The sequence below is a fragment of the Scomber scombrus genome, chromosome 5 (assembly GCF_963691925.1).
Source record: "Scomber scombrus chromosome 5, fScoSco1.1, whole genome shotgun sequence".
Classification (NCBI taxonomy): domain Eukaryota; kingdom Metazoa; phylum Chordata; class Actinopteri; order Scombriformes; family Scombridae; genus Scomber; species Scomber scombrus.
The window spans coordinates 20,402,987-20,425,309 of NC_084974.1; the positions used below are offsets into that span (position 1 = coordinate 20,402,987).

The 22,323-nt window shown below is 38.2% G+C and overlaps 2 protein-coding genes across 4 annotated transcripts in view; one reads left to right on the forward strand and one right to left on the reverse strand.

Moving 5' to 3' along the window:
* nbeab (neurobeachin b) overlaps positions 1-975 on the forward strand; it is a 212,246-nt gene extending 211,271 nt beyond the window's left edge. For both annotated transcript variants that reach the window (XM_062419729.1, XM_062419730.1), the window contains one exon: positions 885-975. In XM_062419729.1, coding sequence (XP_062275713.1) covers positions 885-975 — 91 coding nt within the window. The remainder of the gene's footprint in view (positions 1-884) is intronic.
* A 4,363-nt stretch (positions 976-5,338) lies between these two features.
* On the reverse strand, positions 5,339-21,380 carry dclk1b (doublecortin-like kinase 1b). 2 transcript variants are annotated; one of them, XM_062419749.1, is made up of 16 exons: positions 21,020-21,380; positions 20,479-20,825; positions 12,946-13,045; positions 11,998-12,114; positions 11,312-11,406; positions 10,276-10,357; positions 10,007-10,176; positions 9,288-9,407; positions 8,894-9,040; positions 8,050-8,183; positions 7,813-7,890; positions 7,316-7,412; positions 7,095-7,175; positions 6,865-6,978; positions 5,989-6,062; positions 5,339-5,396 (listed from the first exon to the last, which is right to left on the reverse strand). In XM_062419749.1, exons 1-16 carry the CDS (start codon positions 21,378-21,380, stop codon positions 5,339-5,341), a joined length of 2,175 nt encoding a protein of 724 aa, XP_062275733.1. The 2 variants fall into 2 exon arrangements, with proteins under 2 accessions (XP_062275733.1, XP_062275732.1); XM_062419748.1 differs by having other exon boundaries at positions 10,270-10,357.
* Positions 21,381-22,323: the final 943 nt, after the last annotated feature.

Here is a 22,323-nt window from a genome sequence, read left to right on the forward strand (position 1 = left end):
TCCCCCTTAGCTCCCTTAACAGTCCGGCCCTAAACAGACGCTTGTTTCTTAAACAAATGAACTCAAAGAACCACAATCATGACGAACTTCATAATCTGTTAATGTGTGCAGAGGACCGGCAGATATTTATTTTTGTTATTATTATTATTTATTATTACAATTTTATTATTATTTATAACATTTCAATTAAATATCATTTGCTTTATTTTTAAAGTTATCATTTAAAATAAAGTATTTTAAGATGTTTTTTCAGAAAAATCTCTTTCCGCAATTAGTTAACATTAAGGTAAGGCAAGTGAGCCCTGCTCTGAACCTCCATTTACAGAGATGCATTCTGCTGCAGCTCTGTTCATTGTGCTTGAGCATTTAAGCCCTTGGGGTGTAGCAATATAAGACGACCCTGTGAAATCAGCTGCTTTTCCTACATACCAGCCAGCCGTGGACATGAGGGCAAAGGGGCAGCAGTAAGACAGTGGGACTCAATGGTCTACTTGAGTTTTCAGAGAAACCCGGTAATTTACTGTCATAGCCCCTGATGACCTCTTGTGCTTGTTTCATTCACCACAATGGACATTTTAACAAACTGGTCATATGAATGGAAATAATCTTTAACAATGAATACATTTAATATGTGTGAATGGACATTTTAACAAACTGGTCATATGAATGGAAATAATCTTTAACAATGAATACATTTAATATGTGTGACTTCATTGCTCATAGAAACACACCTTTCAATTATAAATACATTTTACATTAAATATATTTTTTTAAATCCAATATTGAAATTACAGTATAGTTTTAGTTTAATTGTAGTTTTTTTTGTTTTTTGTTTTCCACATTTTTCATTTTTTGATCTTTTTTGTGGTTGTGTTGCTCTTCAGGACTCTCATCACAGGCATGGCCTCTGGGAGTATCGTAGCATTTAACATAGATTTCAACCGGTGGCACTACGAGCATCAAAACCGGTACTGAGGAGAATAAAGGGCAGATCCATACAGCAGAAGGCAAATGTTGAGGGTAAGAGGGACACCTACCAACCAGTAACTGCCTATGCTGCAGAAGATCCAGCGAGCATGGAGGAAATCCAGTGGACTGGAGACTAGCAGCACGGTGAAGCTAATAAAGAACAAGGTGCGTTTACATGAGTTCATCTGGCCAAAACTATTGTCTGTTGCTGTGCTGAACAATCGGGACACATTTTCTGTTGGTTTTCATGTCTTACCTGAGCAACAGCTGAAGCATTTCCCCCAACTGAGTCCAGCAGGTCTGTTGTTGTGAACAAGGCGAGTGAGATCAACTCAACACAATTAAAAGGTTAAGTTAAAAAACACATCCAATGCAAACCTTTAAGTTCCTGTTTCAAACTGTGAAAATGCAAAACAAAGTAAGTCCTGTGTTAGGAACATTTATACAAAATTTGTATATCAGATGCATATCTCACTTGGAACACTTTTCTAGAAAAAAAAAAAAAAAGGAAAACCTGTGTATGTATATATATGTATGTATATGGACAGTGTAAAGTAAATGCTGCCGCCATGTTACCAACATTTCCATCGTGTGAGTCAAAATGTCTTCATTTGCACTTCAGATATTAGTTGGTTAGTAATACATGTACATGACCATTGTTTGCTCATTGTTATTAGCAGTGGTCAGATGTATGTATATGTGACAAAAAGACAAAATGTTTGCCGTTACTTTGTTGTGTTTGTGTCTATATGGAAGAAGAGTCAAATTCAGTGTGAGCTTTGTCCTTTGTGAAATATTTGTTTTTGATCACGATGTCAGCAAAATTGTGACATTTCCGCATTTATTTGAAATTGAGGACTGTTTTGTTTCTGAAAGGCAAGTAACTCTTGTCTGTAAGATCTGGAAATGATTTAAATACGTCATTTGGTACAACAATTACCAACGTTTTTTTGTTTAGTTTTGTTCAAAAAACATATCCAGAGGATTAAATATCACATTCGTTGAATAGTATGTCATGACTGTTAGGGTGTTTGTGTATGTGGTAGAGCTATAAGGCATTTTGTAAAGGGAAGTGTCATTTCTAAAGACATTCTGCAGACATTAATACTGTTACTTGTGCATCTCAGTTTTTTTCAGTTTGCTTGTCCATTGTTAATCTGAAGTCATGAACACTAGTTCATGCTGTAACACCATGCACCGGTAAGCAATATTATTATTTGGTTGCTTAAACGGTCTAAAAATGGCTTTCAGTTGTGTGACAAATAAAAAGATCTAATTAACAACAGGATAGTGTTCCAGGAATGACTGTGGTCTATTTTTGGTGATGAGAAAACTATTATGTCTGCATTTAATTGCAGAAATGAGAAGTCTGTTGCTGTGAGATGTTGTTTTTGACAAAATATGCAAATAGGTTTTGAGTTTGCATCTTGATTTTGTAGCAGTACCACAAGAGACACCACTCAAAAGCCCAAAGCGGAGTGTTTGCATGCTAAAAGCTACTGAAGACATTAGTCCTACTTTGTTTTCCATGAAATAATTTCTACTAGAAAATCTAAGTTTGCTTGAAAGAGATCATTTTGTTAATACATTGTTAGCATTAAGCATTATGGTTTCATGTAATATATTTTAAGATATCATTTATATATTTTAATTGGATACCCAATTGTTTTTGCATATGTTTTTGCAGAGGTAGAATATGTTATGCCATAATGTTAAAACTGATTACTGTAAATTCAACTGCATTCATTTTTTGTGTTTTTAATAAAACATTCTACCAGTGTGAGGAGTGTTTCTTGTCGTGTTGGGATCTCAAAACATTCATGTATGTGTCAATGCATCATGTGTAAAATATACAGTACCTGTCAAAAGTTTGGACACACCTGCCCCATTCACTTGAATGAAAAAGTGTGTCCGAACTTTTGACTGGTACCGTATATCAGTAAATGAATGATATTAAGCAACTGAAGGTGGGATTTTCTAAAAGATCTTATAAACTCATGTTTGGTTTTACTGCCATCTGCTGTCCGATTTGTTGCAGTCACGCCGTCTTTCACACAGAGCTACCCACTGAGTCACAAAGTAATTAAATTCTTTTTATTTTTTCAGTTTTGGTACATTGTTGGAAGTTTGCTTTGTAACCATAACAATAGATCTTTCTTGTGAATTGAAAAGAACTCTTACTGTTTTCTTCTCATTCATATTGTTTTATAACATCCTTACATTAATGGACTATGGATGGACATAATACATAATTCACATTTCTTATTTGCTTCCAAACAATACTGACATTCCTGGTTGTCTGAGTGCCATTTTTTATATCCTGTATCTAAACATTACATATTTGTTTTTTTCAGATGATGAAAACAGAATGAGGAAGCTAACACATTCCCAAAAAGTCAATATCACAACCTGCTTTTCCTTGTGCTTTTTGGTTCATTCCCTTCCAGTCGAAACTTAAGAGCCCTTTCTTCAAACAAAGTCAGTGTTGTGATGTCACATTTCTTTTAAAATACGTATATACAAGTCTTTACTCGGCAATGGTATGACTATAGTCTGCCTTAACTGAACTGCATTCACCAAGACACAATGACAACAGAAATGGTTTCATATCTGACAGGTGTATATTGAACAGTAAAAGACCAGAACAACTAATTTAGGATGCTTAGCACACATGCAGGGTACAGTCTCTGAAGAAGAGAAGAGGACATTTATATCCATGAATATCTGGTCTATAGTGAGCCATGTATGAAGTAGTCAGAGGACATACAGTACCATACAGTCCAGAGAGCTAGACTTAGTCATATTGTTTGATCTGAGTATTTAAAAAAGTCTGACACAAGTATTGATTGTATGAACAAATATTTAGATAATGGATTTTTCTGGAAGCACTTTGCTTTGTTAACCAACATTTAACTTGTTTTTTATTTCAGTGTTTGTGAAAAAAGCTAATTGCCCCCCTCTGACAGAGAAGTGTGTCAGTTGGCTGTCAATAATATACAGGCAACAGAATCATTCTCACTCATTCCAGCACTGCATTGGGCAAATTTGATACTGTGCCCACTGGGCGGTACATCTAATTGCACTTAAACCCATATGTGCCAAGGCAAGGCTTTTAACATGCACTTACTACCAACTACATTGCACTGACATTCATCTGTACCACCACTGAATTACAACCTCACACTCACAGACATGTACGGTAACTAAACTGTTTCACTAATCATCCTCAAGCCACCAGGTTAGCTGGGCCACCAACAGTCAAACTTTAGCACCCTCAGTTCAGATCTTTACAAGGCGTGCTACTGGGTGGCAGAATAATATTTGAAAAGTTAATTTGCAAAAACAGACAAAGAGTTTAAAATTAATTTAAAAATCACCCATTTGATTGATACAAAAAACATGATTTAGAACATCCTTAATCATGGTATTTATGTGTGTGCACTCCAGGAGTATCAAACAGCTGTTTGACTTTTATCTGTTTTTGCAAATTAACTCTTCATTTGTCCCACACAAAAAACACACAATCTGCTCAGTACAGCTAATGTTTATGGTAACAATATAGCAGCATGTCTGTTCAGTTTTATAAAGTCTTCTTAAAAAGTACATTTAAGATTTATGCACCAGAACCTCAAGTTCCACAGTACAGGGTAATATAGCTGTCAAATAATATAACAGGCTGTTACTGTTAAATATTGAACTGAGTGATCTATTGTTGCATGAAAATTACTTTCCAAACAAGCATTTGTGTTAAAATCAGTAATTCATATGTACTGAACTGTCATATCACAAAATCAAGTAATTTAAAATCCAGAAGCTTAGGTTTAAATGTTTTGTATTCACCCACTAAAACGCTAAGTGCTTCATGAAGCAGGTTGGCTTTCCTGCAGTATACAATATTAACCAGTAGAGGGCCCTATAGTACTACAATGGACCAGTGCTTGCTGTGTAGAAATAAGGCTTTAACAGTTTGGTGGCTTTTTTTTTTTTTAAGAAGGGGAAGGGAAAATATTTTACACTGTTGCATGCTCTCAAGTTGTATTCTGAAATCAAGAGACACTAACTTGTCTCTTACTCTGACCATTGTAGTCTGTATCTAAAAGTATTACGGCAGAAAAAATAAAATAGGTACAGGCAGTCTGAACATCCAAGTCAGCAGACTGAACAAAGAGGGTCTTTCCGTTTTGCACACCGCCCTCTCAGACTTTTCCCCAGAGGGGTGGATGGTGCTGTGGCCTCAGGCAGGAAGCTAGAACGGAGAGGTGGGTGAAGATTAAACTGCACGATTAATCTTCAGACTCATTGGGGGAGAGGCTGGGGTTGACAATGTAGGAGGCGCCGGCACCGATACTGTGCTGGAGGTGAGCAGGCTTCACATCATGGTGGCGTCTTCGTCTGAAAACTTGCTTCTCCTTATCAAGTGGGGTGGTCTGAGGGAGGGTGAAACAGCAGCAACCATTAGCTTCCCCACAAGACCAAAAAGATGGGGAGTGGTATTATCTAATTGACCAAAGTGCCTCGGTGGTGGCCAAATTAAGCCGACATAAGCATGCAGTTGTAACTGAAAAGCTGCATTTGTCCCACTACTTGTCCACTCTGAAGACACAGCAAACTAGTGCAGCACAACAAGAGCACGGAAAGCAACAACAGGCAATACAGTCTGGCAGCATTAGGTGTGTCACATCTTTACATCAGTGACAGCACTTCTTATAAAGAAGCAACAATGCAATCAAACTCGTGTGGCTCGATATGTAAAATGCACTCAACAGGAGTTAGCATTTTGACTGCATAACTTTCTTTGCAGAATAAGTAAGGAGCACGGTAAACTGCACTCCAGGTAGGAGGAAATAGTCCCAGCTTTGGAGAGATCAAGTAATTTGATCAAGTCGATGAATTTGATGAAGCAAAAGAAGGGTGAAGCATGAGAAAAGCGCCACTGCTTGGCAATGTGTCAAACCCTTCAGGGGATGAGAAATGGAGACTGCCAGCACATTGCCATGGAAGCACTACTCTACTTCATACCTTATCCAGTACAATCCTGGATGCTGGTAGTGGTCCAGAGACCCTGACCTCTGGATGGTAAAGTCCCGTTCAAGCTGAGCAGAGAGAGACGAGCGCAACTCAGTGGATCACCTTGAACTTCAAGCATCGCTGAACTGATTAGCATGAAAGTGCACAACTACACACTTCAGTATTAACTGCTGGGATGAGAGGGGAAAAACCAATAGAAATGCAATCTCACTGTCAACTAACATTCTGTACAGTATTCTGTATAGAAATATTTCAATTCAACTGACAACTGAGTTCATGGCTTACCTGTAAAATAAATATTAAATAAATAAGTGTAGATATGAGAAATGTAGAGGAATGCAATAGATTTCCCCCAACAAAAGCAGGTGGTGAAAGAGAAGAATAGGTTATTTGCCTTCCTGCCAAATGCACAAATTCAACTCAGCTCTGAAACTGTTCAAGAAATCATATCTACTGAAACCTGGGCAAACTTATCTAAGTCTTCCTGACAACAGTGCTGACAGTCCATTTAACAGACAGATGAGAGCCAGAGCACACACACAAGATGACCTGGCAGCAAGAAGCAAATGGATGGTATAACGATGACATATATGCAGAATAAAATGGAGACTTTTTTTTATGAAGTACAAAAATAATGTGTAATGGATTCATTTGCTTCAGGCCAATACAAGGCAATGCTGTCTGCAACTTAAAATTTAATGACATCCAAAGCATAAAGATGAAAAGCTTTTTTTAACATCTAAAAGAATTAAGCAGTAGGCGCATATTGTGATTCAAAATTTACAAAAACAAAAAGCACAGCTAAAATGTGCTGGAGCAGAGTTGCATGCCGTGTTAGTGTGTTGAGGGGTGCAGAGCAGTCCTTACTGTAATAACTGACACTCCTGCTGCAGTGATGCTGTGCTTGGGCCCTGTGTTGAAGTGCTTCTTGATCTTCCCAGCCACAGGCAGCTGGTGCTGGTTCTCTGACAAACCATCATCCTGGAAAATGCACACAACAAAGCTTCAGCAACTCTACCAATTGTATCACACTGCATAGTCTCTGAAAGAAGTAGAAAGGTATACAAAAAGATGATTGTGGTAAATGCTGGACTTACATTAACCCAGAGATGGTCAAGCACCTGTACAGATGTGAATCTCTGATCCACATTGACCTGCAGCATCCCAGTGATCAGAGCCTAAAGAGAAACATATCATCTATGAATATCCAGTAAAATACTACAGCCTGAGACACCACAGAAGCGGATCACTGACAGATTCAAGCGTTTCACACAGAGCAAAGAGACAGCAGATGAAAAGACTACTTCCAGAGACAAACCTTGGCGGTGTCAGACACATTGTCCCAGTATGGTGCTGGGAAATCAAGCTGGCCCCTCAAAATCTGTTCAAACAAAGCCTCCTGATCTTCACCACTGCTGTAGATATTGAAACCACAGGCATATATAGTTTTTACTACTGATGGCACACAATAAAACAAGTTAACTGGTTTGATTTAAACATTCTGATGGAACATTTGAAGAAAACATGTAATCAAGTATCCAGACAATACCTTTGAAACTGTACTGAGCACAGTCTCTTTATAAAACATTTGCAAGACAGTTTCATTCATATTTAAGTCAATAAATTATAAAGAAGGGAAAAAAACGATAACGAGATGCCACTGCAGAAAGAGTGGACAGAACATGAGAAAATTAATAAACCAAAGAGGAACAACAATAGATGCAACCGGGGCTTCTTAATGGATGGAGGCGTTTATGTGGTGGGCCAAATATCCATAAAGACTCAAAATAAACCTTCAGATACAGGAGCACATACCCACGGAAAGGAGGAAAGCCACACAGCAGTATGTAAGTGATGACACCAGCTGCCCAAATATCTACCTTGAGGCCATATCTGTAAATGAAAAGGAAGATGATTCATCGGGGCAACAAAAGACTACTGCAACTAGTAATAGTTCACAAGAAACCCTGTAGTAAGTTTTATTTAGGATTATGATACATTTTTTACCTTTTCCTCAACAGTCATGTCCTAATAATAATAATAATAACTCACCCCTTCTCAGTAACGATCTCTGGTGCTACATAGGTGGGAGTGCCACACACAGTATAGAGGGGCCCGTTGACGACAGTAGCCAGGCCAAAGTCCCCTAGCTTCAGAGATTTACTACCATCCTGGTGCTCATATACCTGTGTAACACATATAATAAGAGGAAATAAGAAGCCTTGGGTGATGAGGTCACCAATTATTACACATTACTGCAGTAAAGTGTTCATTAATGAGCACTATGTGACAGTAAAATTAGCCAACAGTAGCAGTGCAGAAACTTTACAGAGCTGAAAAAATACTGACTGAGTTAGAGCTATATTTACTTTAGAATGAAAACAGACTTTTGTTCATCTGGAAACATTTTGACATGAGAAAAGTAGAGGTACTACAACTTTAAACTAGGGACTGGAGTTTAAAACCAGAAATAACCATAATCTCTGTATGCAGACCATCAGTATTTCAACTTGTTTATAATGAGTGGCACTTTGTTAACTTGCATTGTCCATATCGAATTAACTGAATAAATATAAATTAATAAATACTTAATTATAAAACTCTGTGATAAAGGGAAAAAACATTTAGTTGTTTTTTTTGCTTAGACTAATTGATTTATCTCTTATTGTTTAATCAATATTCTGTATCAATTCAATTGAGAAATCTGGTTTTCCATCTCTAAAACTACATTTTAGATAGAGAATAAAAATCAACAATTAAAGACAGGTTACACTCTAAAGAGGAGGTGTTTGTCTGTGTGCCAAACAACCAGACAGCGATACTGACAGAAATGTTGTTGGGTTTAAATGCTGTTATGTCATCACTGCCAATAAAAGCTTTGTAGAGTCACACTTACCAACAGATTTTCTGGTTTTATGTCTCTGTGGACAATATTGAGACTGTGCAGGTACTTGATGGCACTTGCCAGATTGAACAGCATACAACTGGCATCCCGCTCTGTGTATTTGTTGGAGGAGGTGATGGCATCAAAGAGATCACCGCCCTGCAGAGGCAATATTATGGAGTGCAAGTTGCCAGTTTTGTAAATGATGTAGATGAGAGGTTTTAAAGATTTGACATGTACACATGTATCCATTTTTGTAGACTAATAAAAACAATTAAAACATCCAGATGTGTGGAAATAGAGAACGTGGATTAAACAAAACTAATGCTCTAAAAGAAGGCCAAAATGAGCCACTGTGAAATCTAAGGCTGACATCTCTTTGTAAGAATGAATAAATGTGGAGTACCTTAACCAACTCCATTACTAGATAGAGCTCATTGTAGGTGTCCATTTCCTCTATTAAAAGTACGATGTTGGGATGTTTCACACGCCGAAGGATCGACACCTCACTCTGGATCATGTGCTCCTGTGAACACGACACAGGAGATTTGATCAAAGGAAAATCTATTAATACTGAACAGTGATAAGTTATGAACATACAGTACCTATCAGTGCAGTGGTAGACTGAGAAGCTGCCTTTTCAATCATTTCAGTGAAAATATCAAAAAATATTTTCAGAAACTGTCATATTGATTGTCATGATAAAACTGTGATTTTCCATAACACGTAATAGCCATGTTGAATTTGGATGTATTTACTTATTTATTTATTTATTTTGAACATGGAAATAAAAAAAGATATATAAAGGCAGCAAACAAAACAAGAATAAAAATGTTCAAAAATGAGTAGGAAGAAGTATTTACTTTCCTAACCCGTTCTCACTACCCCTCCATTAACTTGTGGTTTTTAACAACATCCCAAATGTATTTACAAACTAAACATTGACCTGGTGTTCATATGATTGTGTTAATAAGAGAGAAGAAATGATCTAGACTCAATATTTTAGCCCTGGAAGAGATCAATACAGAAATTAAAGAAACAAATAAGAATCTCCCTGACAATGAATTAGCCCAAACATGGAAATATAATAATAACTGAAGTCAGAAGATGCAGAGACCAGCTCACCTTTCCTCTGCATTTATCTTTGCTAATGATTTTCAGAGCGTACTCTCTTCCAGTGGATTTCTCCATACACTCTCGGACCACAGCAAAGTTTCCGTCGCCTAAAGTCCTCCCCACTTTGTACCTCTCTGCTATGGAGGCAGGGACTGATGGGTACTCATCCATGAGCTCCACTGTAGAGTGAAACAAAAGATCGATATTGTAAAAGCTATAAAACAGTAGTAAATACATTACTTAGTTGGCTCATGTCTTAGGCAACATCTTACCTTCACTGCCAAGCCCATCTCCTTCATCCATTGAGCTGCATACCTTGGTAGAAGCTAAAGACAGTGAGGAGCCACTGTGCTGAGATCCCTGGAAACAAGAGACAGCCATGGAGTGACAACAAAAGACACACTAATAAACTTGTCTTACACAAACTTCAGAGAAGGCAGAGCTTATAAAAACGTGATTACAACCAGCTTACACAAAGCCTATTTGTTCCACTCTGCCGGCCTTGAGTACGCAGTTTGAGAATAGGCAGAAATAAATCAAGCGTGGTGAAACGTAACACTAACCTTTTCACCAAGATAAAGACTGGCATGTAGTTTGTAAAGGGATTGAGAGAAAATATCAAACCTTTGCCACAGCCACAATAGTAACCCCAGCCAGCTTTATGATTAATTAATGATGGTATCACTGATAATGGATTTGGCTCCAGAGTTGACTGTGCTATGCAGTCTCACAATTGTGTTGTCCCTCACAGATCTAAGATAATGACGGTGCAAATGTGCTGCAGCAGTACATATAATGTTTCATCCAAAAGACAGCTCTGAAGCTTCATCATATATCTACAAACACAGCAGTGTGCAGATGGAAGTTTTTTGATTTTTTGTCCTGAACTCAGAAATATGTAATTGAGCTGATATTTACATCAGTGTACACAGGCCTATGATCACCTGTGCCAACTTTCAAAAATCACTCTTTAAAAAAAAAACTTTCAGTCTCATTACCGCTGAATAAATAAAAAACAGTAAGGTCACTGGTGTAAATACTAGTGGTGGCTAACACATTTTCTTGGCAATATCTGATGGTGAGAAATTAATCAAATGTATTCCCATCAGTACACGACAAGGCTTCTTTTAAATATGATGTTACCACTAATACTTTATAGCTTATTCACTGATTCAAAATATTGTTACATGTCTTAACCAAGCCTCTCTTGTACAATAAATGTCATCATTTAAAATAAATATTGTATATGATGTAAATCTCTCTTAATAAATCTAACTTTATTAGCTTGTTTATAGGAACATCCATTTTCATTACCTGGCGTCTTCGGAGGCTAGCTGGACTGGTTGGAGAGGGGCTTGGAGATTTTCCAGATCGAGGGGTGGACAGCTGACTGCCTGCAGTCCCATTAGCTGTAGGCACATCAGATATGGAGACAAAAAGTTTTTCATGGTGTATGCATATACCTTAGGAATAATGCTAAAAACATTGGGTGAAACATTAGATCAATAGATTTTCCTTTTGTTTGTCTCCTTGTGTCAAGACATAACATACACACATACGATCTGTCCCAAATCCATATTCCATGTACTAACTACAAACAACATATCATCTTTTACTATTTTTTTTGTGGTTAGTATATTATATACATATATATATATATATATATATATATATATATATATATATATATACATGGTTTTATACCATCAGGAAATGATGCAATACATGTGTCAAGTGTTCCCCGAGCTGTTACTATACTATTCACAGTTAGTTTCAGTTTTGTCTAGCTGAAAGTGGATCCTCCATTTCCTTTGAGCATTACGTTGTGGTAGAATAGTGACCATCAACAGTACACTCAAATCAGGAGCACTTTAGTAGGCATTCAGACCGTTTTGTAGTATACTTGATTTTGTCACTTTTCCACAGTGAACACATTACATACTCAAAACCTGCTTACCATGAATGTGTAATATGGATTTGTGTTACAGTTAAAGTCTCACCTGAACCAGTGGATGAGGGAGACTTGCTTCTGCGGGACATCCCACCACTTCTTGGGGAAGAACGTCCCTGCAAGGAGGGGAGCCGTCCATACGATGCAGACTTTGCCACCCTGCATTCTACAGATAAAAAGGAGGAGGGGAGGGGGTCATACTAGGCTTCCTAAATGTTACCTTTATCCATCTGCTAGTGAGAAAATGAACAACGCTTCTCTGGAGCTCCAAATACGGGCAACTAGAAAATCTTCATCAGTATGCATCAGTAATAGGGACTAATTTATCTTGGATCCATCAGACTAAACCAAAGTCACAAATATTCATAATACACATAGTGTATAGCATACAACTGCTATAAAAGTAGGTAATGTGGGTGAATGAGGGTAATGATAATGTCCACTTTTGTAATCTGTATTCAAAGTGAAGTGAATCTGTATTTCAGTCTAATCATTTTGTCACCAACTGCGAGAACAAAACTTAAATCTGTAATACCACTTCCCTGAGCCTTCCACTCTTTCTACCAGAAGGTCTTTATTAAATGTTTCCTGATTTCATTCATAGTATATAGTGTAATACAATCCCCAACTTCTGATAAAGTCTTGCCCACACATGTAAAACACAGATTTAGTGAAATGAGGAAGCAGCATATCCTCCACATGACCTCATGATGTAGACTTGTAGTACTTCTAATGGTATGAGAAATAACAATCTGAGGAGTAACAATAACAGAAGTGTCATGAGAATAGATGTACAAGTAAAAATCTGCAAGACATACAACAATTGTTTGATTGCTTGGCATATTCAGTATTTACTGCTTGTGCCATAAAGGTGGACAGGTTCATAAAAAAGCTATTTAAAGTACAACAACAAATACTGTAACCCTGGAGGCGTTAGTGCTAGGCTCTTCCCACTATGTGATCTAAGCCTTGTATAATTTTAAAAAGGTACACTCACCAGTTTCATCCAAATTGAAGTCATCTTGATAACGGAACTTCTCAGGGCCACAAGCGAAGAATATATCATCATCTCCAAAAAAATCCTGAAGGCAGGTGACCTAGTAAAGATAAAAATGTTTTCTGTCAGTCACAGTACAATATTACAGTAATATCTTAAATGATATCTCTGGATGATTAAACCCTGTCTGACACACAACTTGATGTTTTTTCTCTCATTCTAAAGCTGCACTTCATCATAGAGCTTTGTACAGTCAAGAGGTCAAGTTTTACATAATTGCATAGTTTTATATGCAATGTGCACCCTCTCCATACATATTTATCCCAAAGACTGAAAGCATCATAAACATGCCTACAGTATCATTTTGCTATCAGTGCACAGATCCACACACTGACACTGCTGCTGCTCCATCCCGAGCCAGTTTTGGACCACTTTCAACATTTAATGGAGCATCTTAGGAAGATATTCAGTAACATTTCTGATAGCTTAATGACCAACACCCATAAAAACACCTCAGAGGGCCGTGTAGTTTTCAGACATCATATAATCATCCCAATGTCATGTGCATAAAATATACTGAATGAAATGAGCTATTTCACATGCAAATGCAGCCATGATTTGTATATTCAGTTAAAAACAATTTTCTATCTAATTATACAGATGTATAGATGGAAAGAGCTACTTTTTTTTCTCAAAATCCCACCGTTCTGGACATCTCAGTGTCCAGGTGAGAAAACAATGCCACTGGCTTCAAGATATAAGGCTGCAGGTACACTGTTATTGCATATTCAAAGTGGCCAAAGTACATGGGGAACATTTATGCTACTATGCGTGCAGCATGTGAATAATAGAATTAACAATTTTTTTCTAGTGGTGTATCAGCTTGGCTGCAGATGAAAATGTCTCTGGGGTAACCACTAAGCAAAGAAAATCTCATTTTAAACCTGTTAGATTTAATACAGTACAGTCTGTGACAAATGCACTCTGCCTGTCATTAAATAGTTTCCATCCCTGGTGGGAGATTAAGTTAATTGCTCTCTATTGTCCTGCACTATTCAGTGTAAAATCATGTTAAAACATGTTTTGAACACCAGTCATCCACTCATATTAAGATACAATGAGGATATTGATCTCAAGTGGAAACAGTTTTATAATTGACTGGATCTTTTAGTTAAAATCGAATCAACTAAATCTAAAATCTATTAAAAATTGTAGAAAAACTGAAAAGCATACAACTATGAATTGTAATATGGAAGGAGACTGAATTTTACCCTCAGCTAGAGGACAGCAGTGATGCTTAAGAACAGTCATCACATATGCTTTGATGTCAAGTGTTAAATAATGTAAATGATAACTTATACTTTTCTACAAAAATGAAATAAATGACCGAGTTGATGCATCTGCTGCTGTCATTAATATAGAAGCCCATCTCAGCGGATGCAGTGTCATAAATAAATTAAGATGCTTATGCAGTCCTGACCTTCTGCTCTGCTCAAAAGGGTTATGGATGTACTTAACTACAGTGGTGTGCCAGAGAATGTACAGCTCATTTTCATTTCCTCTGTGAAGGACTCAGCAAAACCTCTAAACACACTGCAACGCTATATTGATATTAGTTATTAAGTACACATTTTTTTTATCTTGAATTAGGGTCTCCTCAGCGCTAATGACTGTAGTCAAATGTTTTTACAATGTAGTTGTACAAGGTTAATACTTAAATGTGAAGGTAGAATCAGATGAGAAACATAAGCACAGCTAATTGCAAACCTCTGATATGTATACATACATTATTTAATGGTCTCACCATTAAGCACGAAGAGTTCAGAGTCAAATAAGATAACTTGAGCACCTAATGCGTTGAACAAAGTAGGCCAGAAAAGAAAACCACCACAATCTGTCAACCACACTGTCCTCTAACCATATCCTAAATGTCATTATATTATCCTTCTTAGTTACAATGGGATATGCTAATATCCTGCTTACTGTTGAAACATGTTTTGATTTTAGAGAAAATGTACACGTTAATTTCAGAATTACCATTATATTCAAATAAACATAAAAATGAAGTGTAAATAAAAAGGAAAATATTGTATCATTAGCACAGAGACCATTTGCCAAAAATGAAATATTGGATTATCCACCAAACAAAAGGGATTGGTTTATCAGTAACCTGCAGCAAGAGCCCCCACCGAATAACCAAAGGTCACTCAGCCATGACATCTTAAAATAAACACTGGGCACTAAGGAGGGCTTAGTAGGGCCCTTTCCCTTGTTGGCGCCCCACTATGATGGCCACTGTGTCCCACCCCTCCTCCATAAAGAGCGCGGCATCCCAAAGGGAGGAGAGCTGCACATTCGTTGCCAAGGAGACCGGGCAGAATCCCAGCTGAGTTTGAGACGATGAGAGGGACACAGCTACTTTAAGATCCACTGTCAGTTTCTATCTGGAGCAGTGAGCAGTACAAACCGCAGAAACCAGAACAATGACACCATCAGTCTGGATGAGACAAAATAACGAACACCACCTTGGCATTATGACACTGTGGGATCAAATTGGGCTCAAAACTGTTGTTGGATGACACTCCCAAGCTTTCTCTTAAAACTGCTAAATAAAAACAAAAAAAAAGAGGTAAATCTGACGAGTAGTAAGGATCATATCATTAGGCTCTGATGGTGGGGTAACAACCACTAACAGACATCTAATCAACAGTACAAGACCATCTTAACAATGTCCAGCTCAAGAGTGACACAATATGCTCCATCTAAAAGCCTTTCTTGAGCTTACTGATTTCATTAGAGCCACTCCCCTTTTTTAAATTTTACATTAACAGTGATACATTTTGTTCATCTTGAATTCTAGGAAATATGAAACCTCACACCTATGATTTTTCAGCATAACTGGGGCAATCATGAATGTGCTGCTTTATATTGATTACATATCCCTGGCTGCTGGCTCAGTGACACAACAGCTCCATCAGGCCTCCCCTCCCCCTAACACACACACACACACACACACACACACACACACACACACACACACACACACACACACACACACACAGGTCCTGGAGCATTCTGTGCAAAAATATTGATCGTCAGGGTTTTATCTGCGATTTCCGCAAGCACAAGCGTTGCTCCTGAAATTCAGACCAAAGTAAAACACAATAGAAGGAATACATGTTATAGAAGGTAATCAATCTGAGCAATGTAAATGACCATAAATTACACAAACTGGTAATAACAAGGCTCAGCCAGTGGACAGGTGGAGCTCTCCAGGGTGCTGAATCTCTCCTTTGAAGTGAATGACTGAACACTGCAGCCTGTCACTCAACACACCAGGGAGAAACATGACTCATCTTCACATGTAATTTTCAAATGGCTCTACTTCATTTTGCATGAGTTGACCTTATATGCAGTTTCAGAACATACTTGAATGTTTTTACATGGTTTTCAGGAATTTAGGGACGACTATTTTCTGCAGTGTGTTTATCCATCCTCTACTGTATCCACTCACATGTCCTGGAAAAAATAAACATATATGATTCAAATTTGATCTCTGATTTTGCTTGGCTGCACAAAAAGGTTATTCACCCTCATTCAATTTTTTTGACTAGTGCTGTTACTGTAGCAGCTGTGAAGATACATCAGAAGAAAGAGCAGTCTTAAAAAGTGCTGGTCAGCACTATGCACTGATGTTTAGCTCCATAAAAGACACACTCAAAACTCTGTCCTTGTCTATCAGTTTCTATATTTAGCCCTTGGTACTGTAGTTCTAGCAATGTCTAATTTTCCACAGCAGAAAGACAACCAATTTCCAAGTCATTTTTTGAAAAAGGATTGCTTGGAGATATTATAAGGGTAATCTGCCATTTCACACAAGGAAGCGTTTTAGGATATTCATTCATTTATATACAAGTCATGTTAAATCACCAAGAGATGTTTAGGAAGTACGATTAAACGTAATTTTGCTTTATCATCACTAACTGAAACTGCATAGCACAGACTCTGTATCTGCTTTAAACATTGCTCACAGTACTTATTTGACATGCTGTAAAAAAAAATTACAGCACTCAAGAAAAATGTAGTAGAGCAGCAACTTCCACTTTCACTGAAAGCATAATTACAAGCCTTTTAGAACAAAATGAGGATAAGATGGAAGCATTATCCTCTGTACCAAATGCAGTGGGACAGTCAGCAAGCGGCCGCGCTGTGATTAATAGCCAAGTCACAGCAGTTGGTGAGAGGAAAGCCAGACAGCCTTCCTATCTTTTATCCATCCTGCTGCCCTTAAGCTACAGTGAGAGGTTTCTAATGGCCAACATTCAGAACTATATATTACAACAGCAGGACAAAAGTAATGCAAGTAATATTTTAATCATATTTTCCTACATTAAATAGTATTTATTTTTGTAACAATAATATCCACTATGATAGGCTACTATCTATTTTAACAGCTACTTAAATAAAACATCACTGAACTGTAAGAGAATATCATTTGATCGTGATTTTTAACTACTTTGTGAAACAACTGATTCCTCATGCAGAAATGGCATCTATGGTATTAGCAGAGACCAACAGAGATTCATTCATTGTGGTCACACATAGGCCACACTTGGGGATGGCAGTCAAGGTCAAAAGGAAGAAATTAATTGGAAAACATATGTTAGCTTCTGCTGTGTGACCCTTAGATCACCATAAATCTGCTAACCACTTCAACTCGGTATCTAATTTCAAAAGCATGACTGAGCTGTTTATCACATCTACTGAATAATTTTACCACAGAGGATAAAGCCCCTGCTTTCATGAATTGATGTCAAGCCAGGCTCGGTCCGCGGGTGGATGTTGACATCAGTTTCAACAAGAAGCACTGACTCTAACACAGGGAAGTTGGTGGTCTGCATAATACAATTACAGTGGAAAGCCATAGCCATTACAGTGGGGATGGGAATGCAATAAGCCAAGTCTTCTCAAACCTACTCAGACATGCAAATACTCGCTGCTTCATCCCACACATAACAGCAGGATCACACCAGGCCATGGCATAGCGTAATGCCTTGAAGGACCGTGTCTGCAGGGCGTCTGTTTGTGTATCACACTATCTCTACCCGATGTTTGTACCATTTTCCGTATGGATAATGTTATTTTTATCAGTCATCAGAGGCTCACAAAGTGCAGCCTAAGACCATTAACTTGGTTGTGTCCATTTGGCCATGTTAATCCGGTCTCTCATGGCAGAACACCATTACAGAATGACTCAGCAGTAAGAAGGAACAGCCAACAAGCAGAGCCACCTGCTATGCAGATCCAAGAGCCCAAAATAACTATGAACAAACAATAAATGAAAGAGGCTTCTCCAGGCTTCTGTTGTACAACAGACAAGGGGGATAAACATGATTAAGTATATCATCAGGGACCATAGCTGTTAAAAGCTAAAATCGCAAACAAATGCATAATATCAGTTATGCCATTTTAAGTAGATATTAAGGCTAATAAGGTGTTAAGTCTAGTTAACATGCCAATGATTAATGCCTCTGTCACAGGACCCAAAGTGCAAGCAGGTCATTTACCAAAGGGTAAACACCCGTGAAAACAGGCCCTTTGTTGCCACCAGGTGCTTATTTGGCCATCTGGAGTCACAACATGACAAAAAGCACAAAGTAGGAAAACTAGAGCACAGAACTGCCATACATGAAATACAACAGCTAATTAGGAAGGTGTATATAGGACATTGACCCTATATTTTAAAAAAAAGCATTTTTATGTTCATTTATACTTTCATACATATTCTAGGAAGTATGATTATTTAGTAAGTGGATATGTGATGGCAGATTTGTTTGTTGGTGTGAAAAGCACCAACTGTTTCCTGTACACAACATTTCAGAATGGGTCCTATCCTGGGATTACACTGTAAACTCAGCCATGTGCTCCATCTTGCCGCCATGTGTATAATAAGGCTGACAGACCAAGCACTGCATCTATGAGCTCTCTCACACTACACCTACAGTCCTGACATCACTACTGCACTGCTCTGCCGCAGAGGCTGTTCCTTAGCAACCAGCTCAGGAAACCATGTCACCATAGAAACCATCCGAGAGAAAAAAAAAACTCATTATATTTTGTGATAAGGATACTAAGAGAGAGTTGAGGTAAGTTTGTGAATATGTTTAGTTAAAGAGCTGAATCTTTCGGTGGGGTGTTTTATAATTTATTTTTCAGGTAAATTTGAAGTGCCTCCAGGTATTGTCCATCCATATCAGGCCATAAAGCTAAACCCTTGTATCTTGTAATTGCTGTAATATCCAAAGGTATGTTAATTAAAGAAATGGATTGGTAGAATGTGTTGTGAAATCAGACACTTACATGACGGATGATCACCAAGATAAAATAATGTTCAGAATGGATATTGAACGGTGTTCTTTTCAATATATGGGCGAGAAGAGAATGCAAGAGAGATTGGTATCTGGGTGCAAAAAGTCACTGATCAGATTGCTCTCCTGGTACTAACTCAGTAAGTGGATATCCATTTCATATTCCTACCAAACAGTAGCACGCTATTAAATGGAGTCCTAGAAACCTATTTCTCATAATAGATTTACCAAATATTCCCAGCTGACTGAGCGTACTTGGTTGTCTCTACTTGAGAAAGGAAGCAATTCTCAAAGACATGACAAAGACATGTCAGAGGCAAAACTGTATTTCTTGTAAAACTCCAACATTTCCTAACTTTACAAATTAAGCTGATTCCTTATTCTGTATTGACTGCAAATGTACATTAAGGCTGCCTTATGTGCTGAGGTAATAAAACAAGATAGGATAGTCGTCCTGACAGCAAAATGTAGATAAGTAATGCACTAAACCCAGGCATAAACAGATGCACAAAATGTCATGCCAGTGTCTTTTTGACTCATATCCATCAGAAGCATCTTTTCCTCTTCAGAGCAATTATTTTATCAATGGAGGAAAGAAAAACACTATTGCAAGTACTACCGCTACCAAATCTACAGGGAGATTATCAATCAACTTCACTAGAAATTTTAACTTTTTGTGCCAAGAACTGTGCCCTGAACTACACAGTGTGTCTTTTGCAACTGGCAATAAGTTTGTTTAATCCCTCCAAGTGACAAGAGCCTAGGGAGCAGTGAAAATCATGCACAATCTGAGCTTGTGCAAAGGTCAGTGAGACCAAAAGTTGATATGATTCATTAATTGGTACACAGTTAACTACTACATAATTTAAAGAGATACCTCTCATGCTGCAACTATAAGTTTAACTGTGGACCACTGTTTAACATTTCCTAGATTTTCCTTAGCCCATTTTGCATGTAAAAAGTTGTTGTCCACTAATCACAAAAAGAACAATACCTCACTACATATTTTATTTATCCTCTTACATTGACTTAGTTTTGTATTAAGATTTTCAAATCCATAGCCTGACTTGAATGTTGTCCAAGTTGTACCCTAATTAAAAATGCTTGATAAATTACTGTATGAGGTTTACTAAATTACCACTAAGAATGATAACTTAACACCTACCATCTTGCCATCAACAGTATAGATCCTTTTGACAACTCCTGACTCCAGCATAATGGCATCTGTGATGTCAGTCATGACTTGCTCAAAGGAGTGTGCAGTCTTCTTGTTTAGCAAGATCCGTACGGCCTTGCGAGGCTTTACGCCACTGCGGACAATGGTTACCAGTTTGGGTCTGATGAAGTCCTTACTCTCCTTAGTTTCTGGGTATCCAGCCTTGGCACTACCAAGGGAAGAAGGTTCACGGAGGAAAGCTGCAGTCTTAGCACCAGGCGCCCAGTTGGGATTTACATTTTTTGTGTAATCCAGTTTCTTGTAGGGCTCTATGGATGCACAAACATAGCTTTCTCCTGCAGAAATCAAGACACATTAACAGATTTCCCATTACTCCACAAATAATTGGCTACCTCTAAGAGGGAAAGTCAGGCATGTAGTTTACTTCTGCAGTGACTTGTTACATTGTGGAGTTTGTAACTTAATCTCACATCACACAATATAAACATATTTTTGGGCAGCCTTACAACCATTCAAGAATATTGCTCACCTTCCACCAGCTGGTCCATACTGGTGATCTTTGTAATGCCATCAATGGAATATATGGTCCGCACACCTTGGGGCAGGTTGACATTATCTGAGAGACTTCTTGTAAGGTCAGCCAGAAGTGCATCTAGAGACCTAAATCTCTCCTGAGAAATGGCATACAAAATCCCTTTGAAGTAGCGGTCCCCATTGCGGTAGAAACGTACCTTCTTGGCCTTCTTTTCTACGCTCAGTGCTTGCAGTGTCCTGGTTCTGTACAGGCTGCAGTGAGCACTATGAGTGGGACTGGGGAGCCCATTCCCTCTTGAGCCCCTTCGGGTGTATCTCTGAGCCTTGTCCCTCTCATCAAAGTGCTCCAGCTCCATGACTGTGCAATGCTATAACACCCTAAATAATACAAGGGGAATTGCCATTTGAATAAAATCTTTCACATGAACTTGCATACTGTGTTAAATGCCAGTCTAGTTGCTTACGCTTCTCAAACAGAACAGATACAAGCATTGATGCTGCTAGTGGACATATTATGAAGTAACATGTCACACCCATTTCATGCTGCCTGGTTTGAGTCAATGCAATATTTATAGCAATAAAATTCACATGCATTTGCAGTAGATAATGCAACATCATAACTGCACAAGCCTGGTCTTAGTTTAAGGGTTTTTGTCATAGGTAGGTTAAATCAAAATGTTAAATATTGCATTAAAACGGAGCAGAATGAGTTTTCTTGTAATGGTGCAATTTCTCTTACCTTTGAGGTGAGGACAGATGCAATAAAAACGCGAATCTGCAAAAGCGGAACTTATCTCAATGAATCATTTATTCATTTGATGCCTTATATGAACCATGCGTCCCTTTGTTGCCCCTGTGATGGTGCGTCTGCCTGTCTGGCGTGTGTCTACTCTGCTGTGGTGTTCACATGATGCAGAGAGGAGGCAGGGCTGTAGCCGGTGTCCTCCACCCTCCCCCCTCCCCCCTGCCCCCCCTACTCCTCTGCCATTGCAGTGATTTACACCGGACTGCTCGGGTGTCAGCGCTGCTCGTGCACATTCCCTGACAGTGCGCGTACTCGCAGCAGCTTGAACCTCACATTTGATCGGTGTAATAGACAGTTCACGAATTAGCCAAGAAGCCCAGAAAAAACACTGAATGAGTTTAAAGCCATTGCTCGTTTGTGGTTGGCTAGCAGGTGTCTCCTCACATTCCCACATAGCGTCAACATTTTGCTGCTAAACTACTTCTGCAGCTGTCTCTAATTGGCGAAATGATGATAGCCGTGAGGTCAAATGATAAAAAAAAACTTGACAACAA